The sequence below is a fragment of the Equus asinus genome, chromosome 22, assembly GCF_041296235.1.
Source record: "Equus asinus isolate D_3611 breed Donkey chromosome 22, EquAss-T2T_v2, whole genome shotgun sequence".
NCBI lineage: Eukaryota > Metazoa > Chordata > Mammalia > Perissodactyla > Equidae > Equus > Equus asinus.
This window is the reverse complement of record NC_091811.1, coordinates 14,603,117-14,622,334: the sequence shown is the minus strand read 5'-3', so window position 1 is coordinate 14,622,334 and position 19,218 is coordinate 14,603,117. Positions and strand designations below refer to the sequence as shown.

At 53.9% G+C, this 19,218-nt stretch overlaps 1 protein-coding gene across 5 annotated transcripts in view; it reads left to right on the top strand.

Moving 5' to 3' along the window:
- The window catches only part of IQSEC3 (IQ motif and Sec7 domain ArfGEF 3), a 114,266-nt gene that overhangs the window by 62,740 nt on the left and 32,308 nt on the right, over nt 1-19,218 (top strand). For all 5 annotated transcript variants that reach the window (XR_006518539.2, XR_006518540.2, XR_011496944.1 and 2 more), the window contains exons 4-5: nt 9,452-10,581; nt 12,609-12,770. Coding sequence is in view for 2 of the 5 variants with exons in the window: in XM_044756444.2 (XP_044612379.1) it covers nt 9,452-10,581; nt 12,609-12,770 (1,292 nt within the window). In the remaining 3 variants the exon portion in view is untranslated. The remainder of the gene's footprint in view (nt 1-9,451; nt 10,582-12,608; nt 12,771-19,218) is intronic.

Genomic DNA, 19,218 nt, shown 5'->3' with positions numbered 1-19,218 from the left:
GCAAAGTGATTAAAAACAGGGCACTCATTTATAAGAGATGAAGCTCTGCTATTTTCTCTTCTGCAAATGAACTATGTGACCTTGGGCAAGTTGCTTAACTTCTCTGAGCCTCAGTTGCCTCATATCTTTGGGGCTTTGTACATGCTGTTCCCTTTGTCTCTACTGCTAATGTTCGTACTCCCCCCACGTCTTGCACTTGGCCTCCATTACTCTGCCTCCTGCTTTAGGACTCTTTTGGGGCCCCCTCCTCCTCCTGACAGCTCTCCCTGCCCTCTCAAGGCTGCTTTGGATGCTGCGAAGGAGCACCCAGGTGTTCCCTATCATAGCCCTTCAGTGCTATAGCCTCCTCTCCCGTTGGCTTGAGTCCTCCTTGAAGGCAGGTGCATGACTTTTCATCATTATATCCCCGGTTCCTGGAGTGAAGAAACTGCTTCACAGATGAAAAGGGGAAAATAGTAACTGGGAGACCGAAGGGGATGGGGATGGGCTTGAAGCCTGGGGCCAGGACCTGACTCTACTTTCGGTTTCTTTGGAGAGCTAGAATTTGGTATTCTTTTTTTTCTTTTTTTTTAAGATTGGCCCTGAGCTAACATCAGTTGCCAATCTTCGTTTTTCTTCTTCTTCTCCCCAAACCCCCCAGTACATAGTTGTATATATTCCAGTGGTAGGTCCTTCTAGTTCTGCTATGCGCCTCATTGTGGCTCGATGAGTGGTGCTAGGTCCTCACCCAGTATCGGGAACAGTGAAGCCCGGGGCCACCGAAGCGGAGTGTGGGAACTTAACCACTTGGCCTTGGGGCCGGCCCCTAGAATTTGGTATTCTGATCCTGTGATCCCTGCCAGTCACACAGATCCTGTAGTCCTTGGACCAGAAGGAATCTTGGACAACCATTATCTCCCCACTCCACCAACCTGCCAGGCCCGTTCCATCAGCCAGTCCAGAATCCCAGGCATTTTCTGTGGCTCCTCTCTCTCCCCCGCATCTGCTCCATCCCCAAACCCCACTGATGCTACCTTTTAACAATTTCCCAAATCCCACCTCTCCTGCCAACCCCACTGCCCCCACCTTAGTCCAGGCCACCATCATCTCTGGCCAGTGCCCTTCAGGAACCTCCTGCAGGTTCCCCTGCTTTCAGCTGGGCCTCTTCCAACTGGATCTCCGCTCTGCTGCTGAATCCCCTTATAAAGAGCACATCTGATCACGGTGTTGCCCTGTGTGAGAGCCTTCCAGGGCTCCCCATCGTGTGCAGGATGGACTTCTCCAGGCTCTTCTACCAGCCCACATCCTGCCTTGATCCCCCTCAGTGTTCCAGCCATTCCTATTTGCCTTTCCCCAAATCTCCATGCCGTCCATTGCCTCTGGGCCTTCACATATTTTATTTCCTCTTTTGGGAATTCTCCCACAAGTCCCCCAATCATGCTTTGCCTGGGTGATCTCTCCTCACACTCAGGTATCCCCGAACCTGGCTGTGTGCTTTCACTGAGTGCCCCATGGCTGACTCTGTGCCATTCTGGTGGTGGTCCCACTCACACGGGCAGGACCATGTTGTTCCCAGGGCTGCCACAGAGTCGAGCAGGTTGTGCAACCTCCAGGGGTGCCATTCACTTCAAAGTCTGTGTGAGGAGCAAAGTACTCCATGGTACTGTGCACTGGGTGCTGCTCTGCTCCTGCCCACCATTGTTTTCTTGCACCCAGCACAGTCTCTGGTGCCTAGGAATGCTCGATATCGGAGGAACACATGAACGAAAGAACAAACAAATGAACGAATGAATGAGTCAGGCCCGCCCAGGCTTCCCTGTTCTCCCCGGCCCCATGCACCTGCTGGCTCCTTCCTCAGCCCCTGCCCATAGTCGCACAGAGAGCAGGTCCTCCTGACAGCTTCTCTCATCCTCAGCTCCCTCTGCCCTCAACTCTCTCACTTCACCTCACAGTGATCCTTGAGGCTACAGCCTTGGGGAACAGGGAGGGAACATGCAGATCCCCTTGGGGGGCCCTTTAGGGAAGCGTCTGTGGCAAGGATATAGAGGGCACAGAAGTGATTTCCTAGTCATTTCCAGGAGTGATTTATGCAGGTTCTCCAGGCAGTTTGTATCCTGTTCTCTGTCACGGTGGGGAAGCAGCCCATTGGAGCCCAGCTGGGATGTCCAAATTGCAAAGCTCTTTGTGCTGTCCACGCCGGGGAACATGGAGCTGCAGTCAGTAGCATCCAGGTCTTGCTCCCCAAGTCAGGGTCCTGGGTGGAAACCATGTTCCCTTCTGGAGAGCAGCCCCTTCCCCACGTTTCTCCCATACCCAAAGCCTCAGAGTCCAGCCTCACCGTGGGGTGCCTCTCAAGGGGAGAAGTGGCGGCTATGTTTTCAACCCTCTGGGCTTCGGTTTCCTCATTTGTGAAACGAGAGGTTGTACAGGAGTGTATCCAAGGCTTCTTCCCACTCCGAGAGTGAGATTTGTACCACAGATGGGGAGGGCAGCAGAGGGCCAGCCGACAGACGATGGTGGCAATGGTGGCGAAGGCAAGTCACAGCAGGGGCTGACCGTCTGCTCAGCTGCTTTCAGCTCAGGGGGCAGTATTGCACAGCTGCTCTGTCCTGGCCCTGTGCAAGGCCGGGGGACACCACGATGCAGGACACAGCCCCGGTCCTCAGGGAGCTCACATTCCAGCAGTGGGCGCTGACAGCTACCCAGCACTAGTGAGCACCAGCAGCATTAACTGAGTGTTGGGCACAATGCTAAACACTGTGCACGCATCGTCTCCCCAGATCTGCATGATTCTCTGTGAGAGAGGTACTGTTGCTATCCCCATTTTAGGAATGAGAAAACAGACTTAATGATATTAAGAACTTACCCAAGGACACATTCCTAGGTATGCATCCCCGGTGCAGCCAAGACTTGGACCCAAAGCCCATGATTTTAACCCAGCACCTTCTCCATGGAAGCAGTGCACAGGGCACTATGGGGGCCCTGGAGAGGGCAAGCAGCCCAACCTGGGGTTCGAAGCAGGCTTCCTGGAGCAGCTCGACCTGAGGCAGTCTCTGTGACAGAGGAGGAGCCGAGCTGTAGTATCCTGTCGGCTACCTGGCTGTACTCAGGAGAGGTTCCCAAGGCCTCAGTGCCCTGCTATCTTGAGCGCTTTCTGTATTTTGGACAGTGGGCATGGAGGTGGGCGCACAGAGAAGACACAGGCGTCACAGCCCTGCCCAGTGCAGGCTGACCTCTCCTGTGGGCCCCCCAGCATCTCCAAAGCTCCTCACCCTTCCCCAGACTCTGCTCCTCAGCCTCACGTGAGGTTTCCCTTGCCCAGTTCTGCAGGCTGACACCATGTAATGCTTTAATGTGCTCAGTTGAGAAATCTTGGATCAGAGGAAATCCTTGCTTACATTTGAAAGCCCCCCCGGGCCAACTCCCCCAGGTTCCTCAGCACTGTGGCCCCACAGCCAGCCGCTCTTCCCCCCCTCCCCCGACTTGGCGGCTGTCTCTCAGCAGCCCTCATCAGGTTCAGCCGCTGCAGCAACCTGAAAAGAGGGAGCATGTTCTAATTAACACTGAGAGGCTCATTAGAGAGACAGAGTCCCCTCAGCCCCCTCCACTGCTTCTTCTGGCAGAAGCTGAGAGATTGCTCTCTTGGGAGGAGGCGAGGCCGCAATTACCCATGATTCATGGGGTTTAGAGAGAAGTGAGCAGAGCTGCTCCTTGGCCACTGGGCCCAGAGACCCCTCACTCCCAGGGGCCATCGTCCCCTCCCACATCCATCTCTCTCAGCTCTCTGACCTCGTCCTGGTTAAGAACAGGGTTAGGGTGGATGGGAGGGCCTGGCTGGGGTGGATGGAGCTGACCTGGGGCCCTCTGAGAGTGGGGGAAGGGGAATGCACGGCAGAGGGAGAGAGGCAGCATTTGACTCCAAGCCCAGGTCTGGGGAGAGTCTGGATTTTTATTTCCCCTGGGGCATAAGAGAGTTCCATTTAGTTCATGTCGGCAAACATTTATTAAGCCCCAGCCATGGATCTGGCTCAGCGCTGGGCACCAGGGATGCAGAGACAGATAATACTACCCTGCCTGTGAGGGACAGTCTGTGGGTGCTGATAGAGCACTGAGGGTGGGCTGCAAAGGATGCAGTTGGGGATATTGCAGGCTCTGGGTGCAGCAGGCACAAGGCTGGAATAAATGGGAGATGATTGTGTTAAATGAATTGGAAAAATGCTGAAGATCCAACTGAATTCCAGTACCTTCGTGAGCAGGTGCTCGGTGCCAGGCTCTGTGCTGGGTGCTCTACATGAACCAGATGATGACTAAGACATATCTGAGGCCTCAAATAACTTGTGCCCTGTTGGAGTCTGGGAGAGCGGCAGGGGAGGGAAGGATGGGTTAGATAAATATCATAGAGATTTGTGGAGAAAACTGAATGTCAAAGAGAAGCATGAAACAACATTCTCTCTGGGGGCCCAAGGTGGGGAGACCCGTCTGGTTGGCGGATTGGAAAGGCTTCTGTTGTGTTACATGGACTCTGTGCCGCAGTAGAGGCTGGGAGGTGGGCCGGACCAGATTGCTCAGCATCAGAATGCCAGGAGGAAGCATTTATACTTCTTTTGGGCAATGGCCTCCAGCAACAGACGGCCTGTAAACACATCTGCTCTTGGGAAGCGCTGACCAGATCAGGGTACTATAGTAAAGGTGGATGGCAGGGGTGAGAAGGAAGCAGAGAGGCGGTGAGGAGCCTGCCAGAGTGGTCCAAGTGGGGAGTAAAAGAGAGCCCCGCGTGCTGACAGTCTGGTGGAACGGTCATGGTGATAGCAAAAGGTATGCGGGGGGGGAGGGGGGTGGCTATAGGACTTTGAGGCTGACAAATGCAGAGGATGGGGCAAAGGAGCACCCAAGGACAAATGCAGGGTTCCCAGGCTGGATGGCATCACAGCCAAGGTCTTGTTAGGCAAATAAGGAAGTCCTTAAAAGCTGGTTTGAGTGAGGTGGGGAAAGAAAACGGCTTTGTATAGACAGACAGAGGAACCCACAGGCTGTGGGAAATGCAGGTCCAGAATCAAGGCCAGGAATGGAGACTTGACAGTCATTCACGGAGTCATCATGTCCTCAAATAGCTACCACTTACTGGACACCTACTATGTGCCAGGTGCTATATGAAATAGTTTAATCCTCGCAACAAGCTACAGCGTCAGCAGGATTAGCCTCATTTGACAGATAAGAAAACTGAGAGTCAGAGATGTTTAGAAACTTGTCCAAGATCAACCAGCGGGAAGGAGGTAGATTTAGGACTGGGTATTTCCCCTATGGATTGCTCATCAACCCATTAGAGTGAATTATGACAGTGACAAGGTTCTCAGACAAGAAGGAAGAAGCTATTAGCCTGTGGAACATCTTTAGAGTTGCTACAAAGGCTCTGCCTGACATAGGTACCCTCTTAATTAGTTGTTAATTATCAGCTACCAGGGGCTGCTCTAATGACTTCCAACATGGAAGTCGTGGATGATGTCCAGAAGTGCTTGGGAAAATAACATGAATGTGTCTGGGGAATGGAAGTTGTCACATGTATGACTTGTAACTAGCATACTTGGGGATTTTCTGGTGAGAATATAGGATTAAAGAGCTGCGTGGAGACAGGAAAACCAAGATAGACTGGGCCATGAGAGCTGAGGACAGAGTTTTAAGGTGATAAAGATGTCAAGAGCTGTAGAAAGGAGGGAGGGGCAAGGTTGAGGATGGGCCATTGGATGTAGTGATTAAGGGTCATTGGTGACCTTCCTGAGAGTCATTTTAGAAGACTGGTGGGAGAGGCAGACTGTGAGGGGTCAGGGCCTGCGGGGGTGGATCGGCAGGTGGGTGTTTGCTCATGGAGTGAGGCAGAGGGTGTAGACAAGTCCTCCAAGAAGTTTGGTGGGAACAGAAAGAGATTGGGCTAGTGGGCCAGAGCAGGGAAGCCAAGCAGAGTTGTGTCTCGGCCTGGGAATATCTAAGAGGGCCTGTAGGCTGTGGAAAGGGGCCAATGTTGGCATGGAGGTTGGAAACGCAAGTAAAAGAGAGACTAGAGGATGAAGGGAACTTACAAAGGAGGCAAGAGAGGGTAAGATCATCAGCCCCAGGAGAGGAAAATTACAGGTGAGATTAGGAAGGTCTTTAAGAGTCACAAAGGTGACTTTGGAAGTAGTTCTTTATCCAATAAGTATTCCTTGAAGGCCTACTCTGTGCTGGGCACTCTCCAAGCACCGGGGATAAAGCAGTGAACATGTCAGGCAAAGTCTCTGCTTTGTGGGGCTTACATTCCAGTGGAGGACTTGATGGAACAGATTTAAGAATTTAAAAGCTGGCTTTCTTCTCTGCTTGGGTGAAGCATGGATGTGGGCTGGCAGAAGAGGTCTCCTTGGGTTGTCTTAGCCAGCCTTCTGCCTCCAAGCAGGGTGATACTATGCCAGGGGGATGGACCTCTTTATCATTTTGGAGACATCTCAGGCAGTGGGATTTCATACCTTCCCTCTGTTGCCGATAGCATCTCATAACCTATAAAGAATGCTCTTGGGCCCAGGATTTCCCTATAAGTATAAATAGGCCAGGTAGGAAGGAGATGTGAATTCCTGCACAGTGTCAGTTTCTCATGGTGGCTGGGGAGGGGTAAAAGGGAGATAGAAATGGAGAGAGAAGGAGGCAGTGAAGTGGTCAGTTCCCCTCACTCTACACTTCCCGTTGAGGACTTTCCCGCCTGAGCCAAGGCCAATCTCCATTCCAGCCTCAGGGAACCTGCCGGAGTCCCGCAGGGAGAACCAGCAGAGCTACAGTGCGCTATCCCTTCTGGGGTGACTTCTGCAAAAGCAGGAACAGAATGCCTCAGGGGTAGACATCTGTTTCTCTGGAGCTCCTGGGTACACGAGGGTGTATCTGGATAGAGACCCCGTACGCAACTGTCCAAAGGGTGTGGCAGGCAGAACTCTCAGAGGGCTCCCAAGATGCCTGCCCCTTTGTGTGTGCACACTGCAAGATCCCCCCACCTCCAGATGTGTGCGGGACTAGAGACTAGAGGGGACATTGCTCCTATGATTAGGTCACCAATCAGTCAATGCTGCATCAAGCAAAAGGGCACCCAGCCTGGGGGCCTGAACTAATCAGGTGAACCCTTTAAAAGAAGGTGAAGCATCAGAGAGACACTCTCCTGTCAGCCTTGAAGGGGCAAATAACCACGTTGTGAAGATGCCATGTGGCCGAGGGTCTGATAACTGAGGTCCCCAGTCTTATAATCTCAAGGAGCTGAATTCTGCCAACAACAGTGAGCTTGGAAGAAGACCCTGAGCCTTCACATGAGACTGACACCCGATTTCAGCCTGGTGAGATCCTGAGGAGAGAACCCGGTTGAGATATGCCCAGGCTGCTGACCTGTAGAACTGTGAGGAAACACATGCGGGTTCTTCTAAGCCGCTAAATTTGTGGTAATTTGTTCTGCAGCAGTAAATAACAAATACACTTGGTATGATTCTTGAAAGTAGCCTGAAGGCCTATGGTATGAGGATCATGAGGACCAGGAGAACTTCCCGCCTTCTGCTTAAGGCCTTGTACCTTGTGAAATGAAAATATTGTGGAAGGAGTCATATAGGAAGCCTTTTTGGCCATTCAAACTTTAATATGAATAAGTTCCCCAACTATCTTTGGAGAGGAGGGTTGGATGTGGGGAGAGAAAGCACTAGCTTTCAGGATGGGGAAGGGCGCTGAAAGGCAAGACTAAGAGAGCTGAAGACAAGATTGAGGACATCCCATTTTACCTGGGACTGTCCCTGGGGATGCGGATTGTATCTGTGCCATCTCCTGGGCTAGGAGGGTGTCTCTGCTGGTCCAGCTGTGGGGCACCCACAGGGAGGGAGCAGAGGGCATTGCTGGGGTTGTGGGGAGGCAGCCACTCCAGCTGTGGTCCCTGGTGTGTAGGGTGGAGCAGGGAGCAGAGTGGAGGTTCCTTGTGTTGGAGAATGAAATTGGGCCCATCTGTACCCCTCCCCACTCATGACCCCGGGGGAACATGAGCAATGATGTTGTTCTTGGCTCAAATTGTTCATCTCAGCCCAGCCATCCTGATTCTTAGTTCAGGAATGACACTGTATGTCAGTGCAGAGTATGGCTGTGAACAGGACACAATTTCAGGGCCCAGGAACACTTCCTCATTTCCCAAACTTCCCTGAGGACGATTGGAGCCCACAGCAATACCGCTATGTCCATCCCCTTACCATAGGCCTCATCTGTTATTTAAATACAAAAACCTCCAGGAAGGGGCATTGTTAAATGTTATTGGTTATTCATACCACACCTCAGGGAGAATGTCTTTCTAGTCCTTTCCTGAGAGGTATTGATAAGGGAGAAAAAGTGAGAGCACAGCAACCCAAGGAGGACAAAAGACCACAGACAGGGAGACAGACTGAGAGGAGGTGAGTAAGGGCCTTGAAGACAAACTGGCTCCACATCCTGAGTTCAGACCCGCCCAGATGAGGTAACATGCCCTCCCATCCCCCCCCCCAGCCAGCCCCCCAAGCCCTGCCCTGGTTGTACAGCTCCCATTGTTGAGAACAGAGGGCACTCGAATTGTGGAGCATGGCAGCCTAGAGGGGCTCCTGCTCTTGACACAGCCATCCATCACCCATCCACCTTTTTATTAAATTCACATTTATTGAGCACCTACCCTGTGCCAGCCCTTGGGCTGGGTACCGGGAACACAGAGATGATAAAGCCCCCTGGAACTACCCCAATGCAGTGACATGAATGCTGAGAGGCAACACAGGTGAACGGAATAGCAACAACTTCTTAAGCATTTTTTATCATTTTTAAATGTACACGACAGTAGAAAGAATAGTGTAATAAACTCCCATATAACCATCACCCAGCTCCAACTATTTTTTAAAAATTATTTTATTGAGGTCCCATTGGCTTATAACATTGTGTAAATTTCAAGTGTACATTATTATATTTCAGTTTCTGTAATAAGCTGCGACGTGTTCACCACCAATAGTCTAGTTTCCACCCATCCAACTATTTTATCAATATTGTTTCATACAACCCTTCCACTTTTTTTGACAGAGTATTTCAATACAAATTCAAGATATCGCGCATTTCATCCGTAACTACGTCCATATGCGTCTCTGATACGAACATTCTAAAGTCGCCCCCACAGCAGCAGTATCTGACTACCATCAGCAGCACCTGTCTCCCCTGCCCTGAGGCCTTACCAAGCCCGCAATCCAATCCCACATCCCACATCCCACACCCCACACCTCTGGGGGTCTTGCCAAGGACCTGGTATCTCAGGCCTTGACAGGCTAGGAGTGTTCGACTCGAGCCCCTCAGTGCCCCCCAACCCCCAGCTGTGCGTTCCTCGGCGCTGCCGGACAGCCACCAGCACCGCCTTTCGCCTTCCGGAGGAGCTGTATAGCACGCCTTCCCTAACCGCGCTTCCTCCTCTCCGTCCTCCTTGCAGATTGAAATGCTAGAACACAAGTACGGAGGCCACCTGGTGTCCCGGCGCGCCGCTTGCACCATCCAAACCGCCTTCCGCCAGTACCAGCTCAGCAAGAACTTCGAGAAGATCCGCAACTCGCTGCTGGAGAGCCGCCTGCCGCGGCGGATCTCCCTGCGCAAGGTGCGGGCGCCCACGGCCGAGAGCCTGGCGGCCGAGAAGGCGCTCATGGAGGGCTACGGCCTCATGGGGCTGCCGCTGGTGCGCTCGCCCTCCCTGCCGCCCACCTTCGCGGGCACGCTCACCGAGCTGGAGGACTCCTTCACCGAGCAGGTGCAGTCCCTGGCCAAGTCCATCGACGACGCCCTCAGCACCTGGAGCCTCAAAACCATGTGCTCCCTGCAGGAGAGCGGCGCTTACCAGATCCACCAGGCCCTGCACGCGGGCGCCGGGCCTCCAGGCCTGGAGGAGCTGCGGGAGACCGACAGTGCCCACCCGGGGCCAGGGGAAGAGGCCACCGAGGCCGCCGGCCTGCCCCAGGGCCACAGCAGCACCCTCATGATGGCTTTCCGAGATGTCACCGTGCAGATCGCCAACCAGAACATCTCTGTCTCCTCCTCCACGGCTCTGTCGGTGGCCAACTGTCTGGGCGCCCAGACGGCCCAGACCCCAGCAGAGTCCACCAGCGGCAAAGCCGAGCCAGGCGATGCCCGGGGACAGGAGGCCCCGGGGGTCACCACAGCGGGGGAGGGGGACGCGTCCGCCGAGAACACGTGCGCAGAGGCCGGAGCTGACGGGGTCCTGCGAGCCAACCGACCTGGGCCGGCGGAGGTGGTGGTGGAGGAGGCCGCGCCCGAGGCCGCGGAGGCAGAGGAGGCCGAGGAGGAAGAGGAGGCAGGGGAGGCGGGGAAAGCGGCCGAGGCTGAGGCCGGCGACCATTTAGAGCAGCTGAGCAGCAGCAGCACGTCCACCAAGTCCGCCAAGTCGGGCTCGGAAGTGTCAGCCTCGGCCTCCAAGGAAGCCCTGCAGGCCATGATCCTGAGCCTGCCGCGCTACCACTGCGAGAACCCGGCCAGCTGCAAGTCGCCCACGCTCTCCACCGACACGCTGCGCAAGCGGCTCTACCGCATCGGCCTCAACCTCTTCAACATGTAAGTGTCCTGGCTCCAGAGCTCCACGGAGTCCTGGGGAGGCCCCCGGGGGAAGGGAAGAAGAGGGGGGACTCGCAGTTACAGGTGAGCGCAGTGCCAGGGAATTGGCCACGTGATCCCAGTGTCCTCCCGGTGCGCCTGCTCCTTGAGATACTGTGTACGAATACACGTTTCAGTTGTAACTGTTTATTTAAAGAAGGTTTAGGGACCGCATAACACTTCAAATCCATGCTTTCACCACTATTGCTGCTTAAGATGAATCTAGGTTTGAAAAGTGAGAAAATTTACAAGAAAATACAGTATTAAGTAAATAGTACAGGTAGTGTGAGGATTGAGCAGAAATCATTCAGGTGGGATATGACATGAGGGAAACAGCAATCTCATGGGGTTGATGAAGAGGAGAGAGGAGACAGTGAGTGAGGGAGAAAATGAAGAAAGGGAAATGAGGGCCTGGGGTGGGGGAGGGGGAGCAGAGAGTGTAAGGAATACAAGTAGAAAGCAGGAGAGGGCAGGATGAACCCGGGCTGGCGACAAGGAGGAGAGTGTGGAGCAAGTGGAGGTGGAGCAGAAAGAGAACAGGGGAAGGGAAGGAGAGAAAGGAGCACTGCCATGGCTCCGAGCTCCCAGCCAGAGCCCCCAGCCAGACCTTTCCTTGCAACCAGAATGTATACAGCTGGTGGCAAGCAGAGGAAACACACCTGCCCCTCCGGGGGAAGTCTCAAGTAGATGAGGCACTCATCTCCACCCTCCACTCACCCTTTCTTTCAGAGCCCTGAGCCAGGAAACACAACATCCCTCCCTCCCGCCCAAGGGTACTGTCATTTATTCATTCAGCTGTTGTTTATTGAGTGGGAGGCACCTGTGACCATAAAGATGAGTAAGACACATTCCCTGGCCTCAAGAAGCTTATATTCTAGCATAGCTACTGTTCATAAAGCATCTGCAATCTTCCCAGCAGTATCTAGAGACAGCATTATTATGCCGTTCTACAGAAGAGGAAATAGGCTCACACCAGGAGGTGAGTTGCTTACACTGAAACAGCTAGCAGGTGCCAGACTTAGGTGAAGCTAGATCTGACTCCCAGGCCATTGCTCTTTCTTCTACATCAGGCTGCCACCCTGGTGAGCACAGCCCCTACCCTGACACATCCAGGCATCACTTCGGCATGCACACAAATGCTCACACAGATACTTGGAGCCCCCAAGACGGTGGTTCTTAAACTATCTGTAGAGAAGGACCAGCTTGGGTTTTTACCCAACACGCTATGGGCTGCTACTTTTGTAAAACACCATACAACTGAATTGCTAGAAAAACAATCACATGCTTAGTTGTCCTGAAAATGTCAAAATGCTATAAAAGATTCTAAATGCTTACCTTCTATTTCTGTACTTAGCTCCTCCTGGACAGTAAGAAACAGTTCAGGGACCAGCCTGGATTCTCAGACCACACTGCAGGCACATTAGCCTTAGGACACAGCACCCACGCGACAGCCACACCCACACACAAAGATTCAAGCCTGAGAAGGAAATGCTGGCAAGCAGGATTCTTGTGTCCACCATTGACAAGGAAGAGGGGGTGTGGTGGAAATCTCACCTCTGTGTCCCAGTTTCACCCTCTCTCCAGATTCTGGGGTGCATACAGATAACAGGATACAGGCAAGGAGGAAGGGCCTTCTTGGCTGGCCTGGGGACCTCAGGGTAAGGTCCAGTGGGAGTGAGGCGGGAAGAGGGAAGACACACCTCCCCACCTGCTCTGGAATTCACTTTGCTTGGCCGGAGCCCACCTTCCCGCTTCCACTGCTCACTCGCTTCACTCCCATGTGGGGAGATTCAGGAGAGTGAGGCTCTGGTGAGAGGCGCTTCCAATGGGGAGCCCCTCTGCAGCAGAAGGAATCCTGCCATTTCCTGGAAAGTCTTTACAAAGACCTCCAGGCACTTTTATGGGTTCCATTGGCTGGAAGAAAGGGAGCAAAGAAGTCGCGGATAGCCTTGGCTCACTCTCCCCTCCTCCTGCCGCCCCACCTCCAGAAACCCGGACAAGGGCATCCAGTTCCTGATCTCGCGCGGCTTCATCCCTGACACCCCCATCGGAGTGGCCCACTTCCTGCTCCAGCGTAAGGGCCTCAGCCGGCAGATGATCGGAGAGTTCCTGGGCAACAGCAAGAAGCAGTTCAACCGCGACGTGCTGGAGTGAGTGCCCCCCCCCGCCCCCCCACCGGCTCCCTTCCTCCCTCCCTCCTTCCCGCCCACCTGCCCAGGGGCTCCTCAGGGTCCCGGGACCTCAGCAGAAGCAGCAGCCAGGGCAGGGCTCGAGGCCCCTGACGTATTGGCCATTTCCCAGAAACCCTTGCTCGAGCGCCAGCAGCTTCCTGATTGGCCCGGAGCCAGGCCCGCGTGGCCTTTAGCCAATCACCGCGTCTTGACCGGCCTCTGTTTCTTCTCCGAAGTCACTCGTTCGAGGAGCGCGCTCTGCGCCGGGCTCCTTTGGAGCCACCAGAGGTGCAGAAATGGTCGAAGGAGACAGAAAGGCCTCCCTCTGCCACCCTCCGGGCAAGGGAACGAGCCTGGAAAAAGGGGGCTGTGTCCGGCTAGGGCCGTCTCGGCCCTCAGCCCACCCTCCCTCTGCCACCAGTCCGTCCCCCTGCAGGTCTGCCTGCTCCCCACACAAGCTTCTTTACATATGGTAGAAGCAAATGTGAGGCCGAAAAAAGGTTAGGCTGACAGGTGTTAAAGCAAGAAAATATTATGATTCCATAAAGATAGATTGACCGCCAAAATCACAACAATCAGAGAAGAATGTTTTAAAGTCCGATAGATGGGAGTGGAGGATGAGGGGGCTGCATTTGCTGGTGCTGGACTTTGTCAGGGTGGACTGGAGAGAGCCCCTTCCTACTGGTGGGGCAGGGGGCGGCTCTCCTCCGGGCTGACAGCAGGGCCTTGGAGCCGCTCCTCCCCTGGCCAAGAGGCCGTGGGGCCCTGGCAGTCTGCTCCAGGCCCCTGCCACTCCCCTGTTGCTCGTCTCTTCCACGAGGCCCCCTGAGCTCACTTCCTTCTGGGAAGTCACCATTCTGTAGGGAGCGGCGCCTACTTCTCTCCCCTCTTTCTCCTTGGGGACAGTCATCAGAAGTGTTTTCCCAGGGGTCCTGGGAGAACCTCTCCCTTTTGTACTTGTCCCTGGAGCAGCAAGGGCCTGCTACAGAGAGCCGGGGAGCTCCTGACCAAGGGTTTGGAAGCGTGGGAGTCACCAGGCCTGTCTGGAAAGGTCGTCAGCGTCCCTGGAGTGGGAGCTCAGAGGTCTGGTTTCTGTTTATGGAGCAGTCTTGGTGCTGTGCTAACCCTGCTCTCTGGGCCTGTTTGCTTGCCTGTAGAGTGGGGACTGGATTATGAGGGGTGGACCAGTTGCCCTCTGGAATGCCTGTCACCTTCCTAAATTCACTGATAGGGTAGCTGTCTAATGAGTACAGTCGGAAGAACGGGGGCTTGGACCCTTCTGAGGGCTTTGAGATCCCTGGATGGCCCTTGGTCGGCAGAACGCAGTTCCTGCCTCTGACTCTCGGTGGCTTTGGGTGGTCTGCTCTCCCGCCTGGAGCTAGCGGTTGAGATGCTCCGAGTGCCTCGCAGACGGGGGTAAACTGATACATGCACAGTTTCCTTTTCGTCTCCTTTGCCCTCCCTCTCCTCTCCCTCTCCCCTGACCGCCTCTCTGTTTACCAGCCCCCTGCCATGTGGGGTGCCCTGAGGGGACGCCCTGAGGAGATGAGAGGAAGGGGAGAAAGAGCAGGTTTCCCTCTGCATCTGGCTCAACCCTCTGGCATTTCCCTTTACCGTTGTCCCTTCGCATTCTGGGAGGGTGAGTGGAGGTTGTGCCCTCCCACTCCATTCTTCCCAGCTGCCCCCCACCCTGGGTGACACTGCTCTGTCTCTCTGCTCTGGGGCAGGGATGACCACTTCACTCATAGGCCCTGACTGTCTGTTGTCTGTTCTCTTCTGCCTTCCACAGTCCCCGTGTGGCCTGGCCTGGAGTTCTAACCTGCCAGGCCACGTTGACCTGGAGTGCTGGGAACTCGTGGTTTCCCCAGCCCAGGCTGTGCTGAGCGGCACAGTGGAAGCTAATTGCCCTCCACCCTGGGAGACTGAGTGCGGGCTGGAGATTGAGACCAGCCTGTGCTGGGGAGGGGAGTGGGCTGGCCGCTGAGGCCCGGGTCAGCTTGGGAGGAGGAGGCAGTGTAGTGGGGTAGGAAAACGGCTGGACCTGAGCGAGAGGGCCCAGCTCTGAACCCTGGCTCTCCTCCCAACATGCCATGTTGCTTTGACAAGTCGCTTCTCCTCCAGGCCTGGGTTGGCTCATCCATAAAGCAAGAGGCTTGGACTGTGTGATCTCAAAGGTCCCTCCAACTCCTGTGAATCTGCCACCTTTCCCATTCCTTAGTACATTTGTAGCACACTGGCATCATGCAGAATCCTTTGCCCTAAACGTCAATGCCATGTGTTGTCATCCTGCCAGAGCAGCCCACAGGCTCCAGGGCAGGGCTGGGGGGCCAGAGTTCATGGGGGAACAAGATGACCCTTCATCATTCATTCAACAAACATTGAGTGTCTCCCATGTGTTGGGAATGGGGCTGAGCTGGGCATCCCATGTATGTATGTGGGATCAGGGTAGGGGGGCCTGCACAGGGAGGAATAGGGATGGCTCATGGCCTCAGGAAACTTATAGACCCAGGTGTCAAAGGGGAGAAATGACAGGAGGAGCAGGGAGAGATCAGAGGAGCCTGGAAAGGGAGGTGAGGGGCCAAGGAGGCTGCAGCTGGCGTTGAGGGTTTGGGGAGGGTTGGGTGCAGGGCTGACCCCGACTGAGCCCAGGTCCCTCGTGCTTCACTCTGCAGCCGGGCGGGCCCTGGGCTCTCAGGCCCGGGCACACTCAGCCCTGCAGGCTGACAGCTCCACAGGGAGGAGCGCTCCTCCCCAGGTCTGCGTCTGCTGACCGCCTGTTGTCCCCTGCACAGTGCCAGGAGAAGGGCGAGAAGCAGGGAGAGGCAGGCAGGGGCAGAGTGCCAGGTGCTGGGGTGCTGGCGCTTCCCGCCATTCAAGCAGCTATCCTGGAACCTTTCAGGAGCTGCTGCCTCTTCCTCACTCCCACCAGAGAAAACACACAATAACAAAGTCACCTAGTGCCATTTTGCCCAGGGCTTCCAGGCTTTATTGGGATTCTACACGGCTTCCCTGCCCCCGCCCAGTGACATTTAGCAAGTCGCATCCATTCTATACAAAGCTGTTTGCTGAATAAAAGGACATAAATCACCCATCCCCTTGGAGACTGAGACAGCCTAAGCCACAGCATGCTCAAGATGCAGTCAGACAGGAAGAGGAGAGGCTGAAAGGCTCTAGGAGGGGAAGGGGCAGGACCCCCAGCGCTCCCCACCCCGGCCTTGGGCCTGTGGGGGACAGGAAAGGAGGAGGGGCTGAGCAGAATCTGCCTCAGCTGCTGATCCATGTCTGAGCATCACCGGTGCGGTGACATTTGCCTCCAGAATCAGGTCCTCGGCACTCTTAGAAGCTGACCCCTCCATCCCTCTGTGTCCTACGTGCTTAGAAGACATGTTCCAACAGCAATGTACTCAGCCAGGCTTTATCGAATAGTGACAGAAGGCATTCTGAGCTCAAAGGGCCGTGTCCATGTCAGAGTTTACCTGGGAAGGATTTTGGTTTTTTATTTGGGAGAAACCAGCCTCAGTTTCCTCATTTGTCAAGTGAGGATAATAGTACCTATCTCATATGAATTAATTTTTTAAGTGCATATAAAGTGCTTAACTCAGTGCCTGATGCTTACTAAGTTCTTTAAAAATGGTAGCCATTTCTATTATTATCTTTCCCACTTGAAAGCACAAGGCATTACAAGCACCTGCCCCCTCCGCCACAACACCTCAGGTCTGGTCTGAGATGGAATCTACTCCTCAGACGACAAGAACTTGCTGGGGCTTGCTAGGGAAGGAAGGGGAGCTCCCTCGGGGACCATCTCGTCCTCCAGGAAGCCTTCTCTGGTGCTGGGGAGAAAAGGGCAGTGGCGGGCCGGCAGCGGGAGCCAGACGCAGCCAGGATTAAGATGCTTTAGGGCTGGAGGCTTCTCCCTCTCAGTTTTCACATGGCTGGGAAATTTGGCTCTGCTCTATTTCCTCTCTGAAATGTTCGCTTCAGCAGGTTTGAAGGCCAGCGGATGGGGGAATGTTCCATGCGGGCTCTGAGCAGCCTCTCTTCTGGCCTGGGTGATCTTTTCCGGTGTGAATCACATGCATGTGGAGGGCATGGGTGTCTGTCATTTCCATGGAAATACACCAAGGGCAGCGTTTGGGTTGAGCTGCCAGAAGAAAGTTTCCTGGCTCTTCCTTCTCTCACCGTGTCTACTCCATTCTTTGTTAGATATTAGAGTTTGACATTTTAGTCAGATTTCATTATTTTATTTCCATGGAAATGTGTTGGCCAGAGTGTAACAGATTTGTTCTTCTTAGGGGACATTCAGAAATGAAGACAGATTGTCTGTCAAACTCAACAGGCTGGAAGGCTCTGGCCTTTCATTACTAGGAAGATATTATCTGAGAATGTCCTGCCCACTGTGCTGTGTGTAACTTCAGAATAGTTGCCTTATTCCTGAGGAATTCCACAAGGAAGGGCAGAGCAGGCCTCATGGGTCTGGAGGAGGGTGGAAGGAGGCCTGGGGCAGGCAGGGATGGAAGACTTTGGGGTTATTCCCCCTGCTCTGCAAACTTGACACTGCCACCACCCAGAGGAATAGAAGGAGGGGGTCTCTTCTAAAAGTGATATCTTTGGGTTTTATGGCCTTGACCCCTCACTCTCCAGTTCCCTTCCCCCCATCTCTACCACTGCTGCCCCTCCTCCCCCACATTGATGGACAAGAGATTCTTCTTAATAGTAAAGAGACATTAGTGTTTAAGACCCACTTACTCCTGCATGTGGAGATCTTGGGACCCCACACGTGGGGTAAACAAATTCAGAGTGGAGCTCCCCTTGGCCTGGTCACATTAGCATATGTATTGGGCTTTTACACAAAAATGAGCAGACCTTCCACCTGATCCCTTCCTGATTACTCAGGCCCTATCTCTCTCAATCCCTGTGTGATACTCAAGTATGGCTGAGACTGGGCAGTCTTTGAAGTGGGACTTCTTAGAGGGGCTTCCTGGGAGTTATGCTCTCCTGGGGTTTTTTAGGAGGGCCGTCTGTGAGCGAGCAGGCCGTGAACTGTAATAATGACAGCTCACATATAGCAAGCATTTACTGTGCGCCAGCAGGCACTGTTCCAAGAGCCTTACATGCAAAACCTCATTCCATGTGCACAGCAGCTCTGTAGGTGAGTGCTGTTAATCTGTACCAAATGAAGGAACTGAGGAACAGAGAGGGTAGGTGGCTTGCCCACAGTCACAGAGCTGATCAGTGGTTGAGGTCTGAAGCCAGGCAGAATGGTCCCTAACCTGAGCCCCTGCCCCTGCCCCATCCTGCCTCTGCACTCCACCCCAGGAGAAGTGGGGTCAGCATGCCTTCCTGGTGCTGTCAGAGCCCAGGTGTGAGTCGTGTGCTGAGGGACCCCTTGGATGGTCAGCTAGTCCAGCCCTCTCATTTCACCCGGGCAGAAACTGAAGCCCAGAGAGAAGATGTGACTGGTCCCCTGGCCAGTGGCTGAGAAATTGAACAGAACCAGCTACTATTTCGTCCCTTGACTCACCTTTATTTGCTGTGCTCTCACCCTCTCATCAGAGAAGAAAGCAGAGCTGAGAAACTGATTCATAAATCTCAAGGGAGCTGAGCCAGATTCCGTTTCCTCTGTCTGATATGCGTATATTTTAAAGGGTCACTGGAGACAAACATCTAACAATGTAATTTCAGGCAGAGTTCATTGGCAATGAGGAAGGGGTCTTACTACCTATGCCAGAGGGAACTCCGAATCCACTTACTCATCTGGCATGTCCGCTCAGCCTTGGCCATCATTTACTAAGCTCTGTCATATACTAGGAACCTTACATACATTGTCTCTTGAAACTCATAACCACCTGCCCATTAGATGTTATAGGTGTTAGCTCCATTCTATAGATGGGGAAAGTGAGGCACAGAGAGACTAAGTGACTTGACTGAACAGCTAAATGTTGGAAACAAGATTCAAACCCAGGGGTATCTGATGTCAAAGGCCTGGCTTCTTCCCATTCTGCCCACTGTTACTGGCACAGAGTGGTGGTCCTCAAAGTGTAGTCCCCGGAACAGCAGCAGCAACGGCACCTAGAAACTTGTTAGCAATGTCAGCTCTCAGACTCCACCCAAGACCACTGAATCCGAAACTCTGGGGCGGGCTCAGCGATGTGTGTGTTAATGAGCCTGCCAGGCAATTCTGATGCTCGCTCAAGTTCGAGAACCACTGGCTAACAGGGATGCTGCCAGGCCCAGCAGAAGGAAAATCACCTCAGGCATCCGCACTGACTTCTCATTTGCTTAGGTAGTTTAAACGAGGTTCTTTTGGTTCCTGAGTCCTCAAGGTGTGGCTGGCAGCCATCCCTTCTGAGGCCCCCTCAAACGAGATTTTCTTTTGTCCCCTTATCGTCACCAGGAGCACTGGCAGGTCCTCCTGCATCAGCTTCCT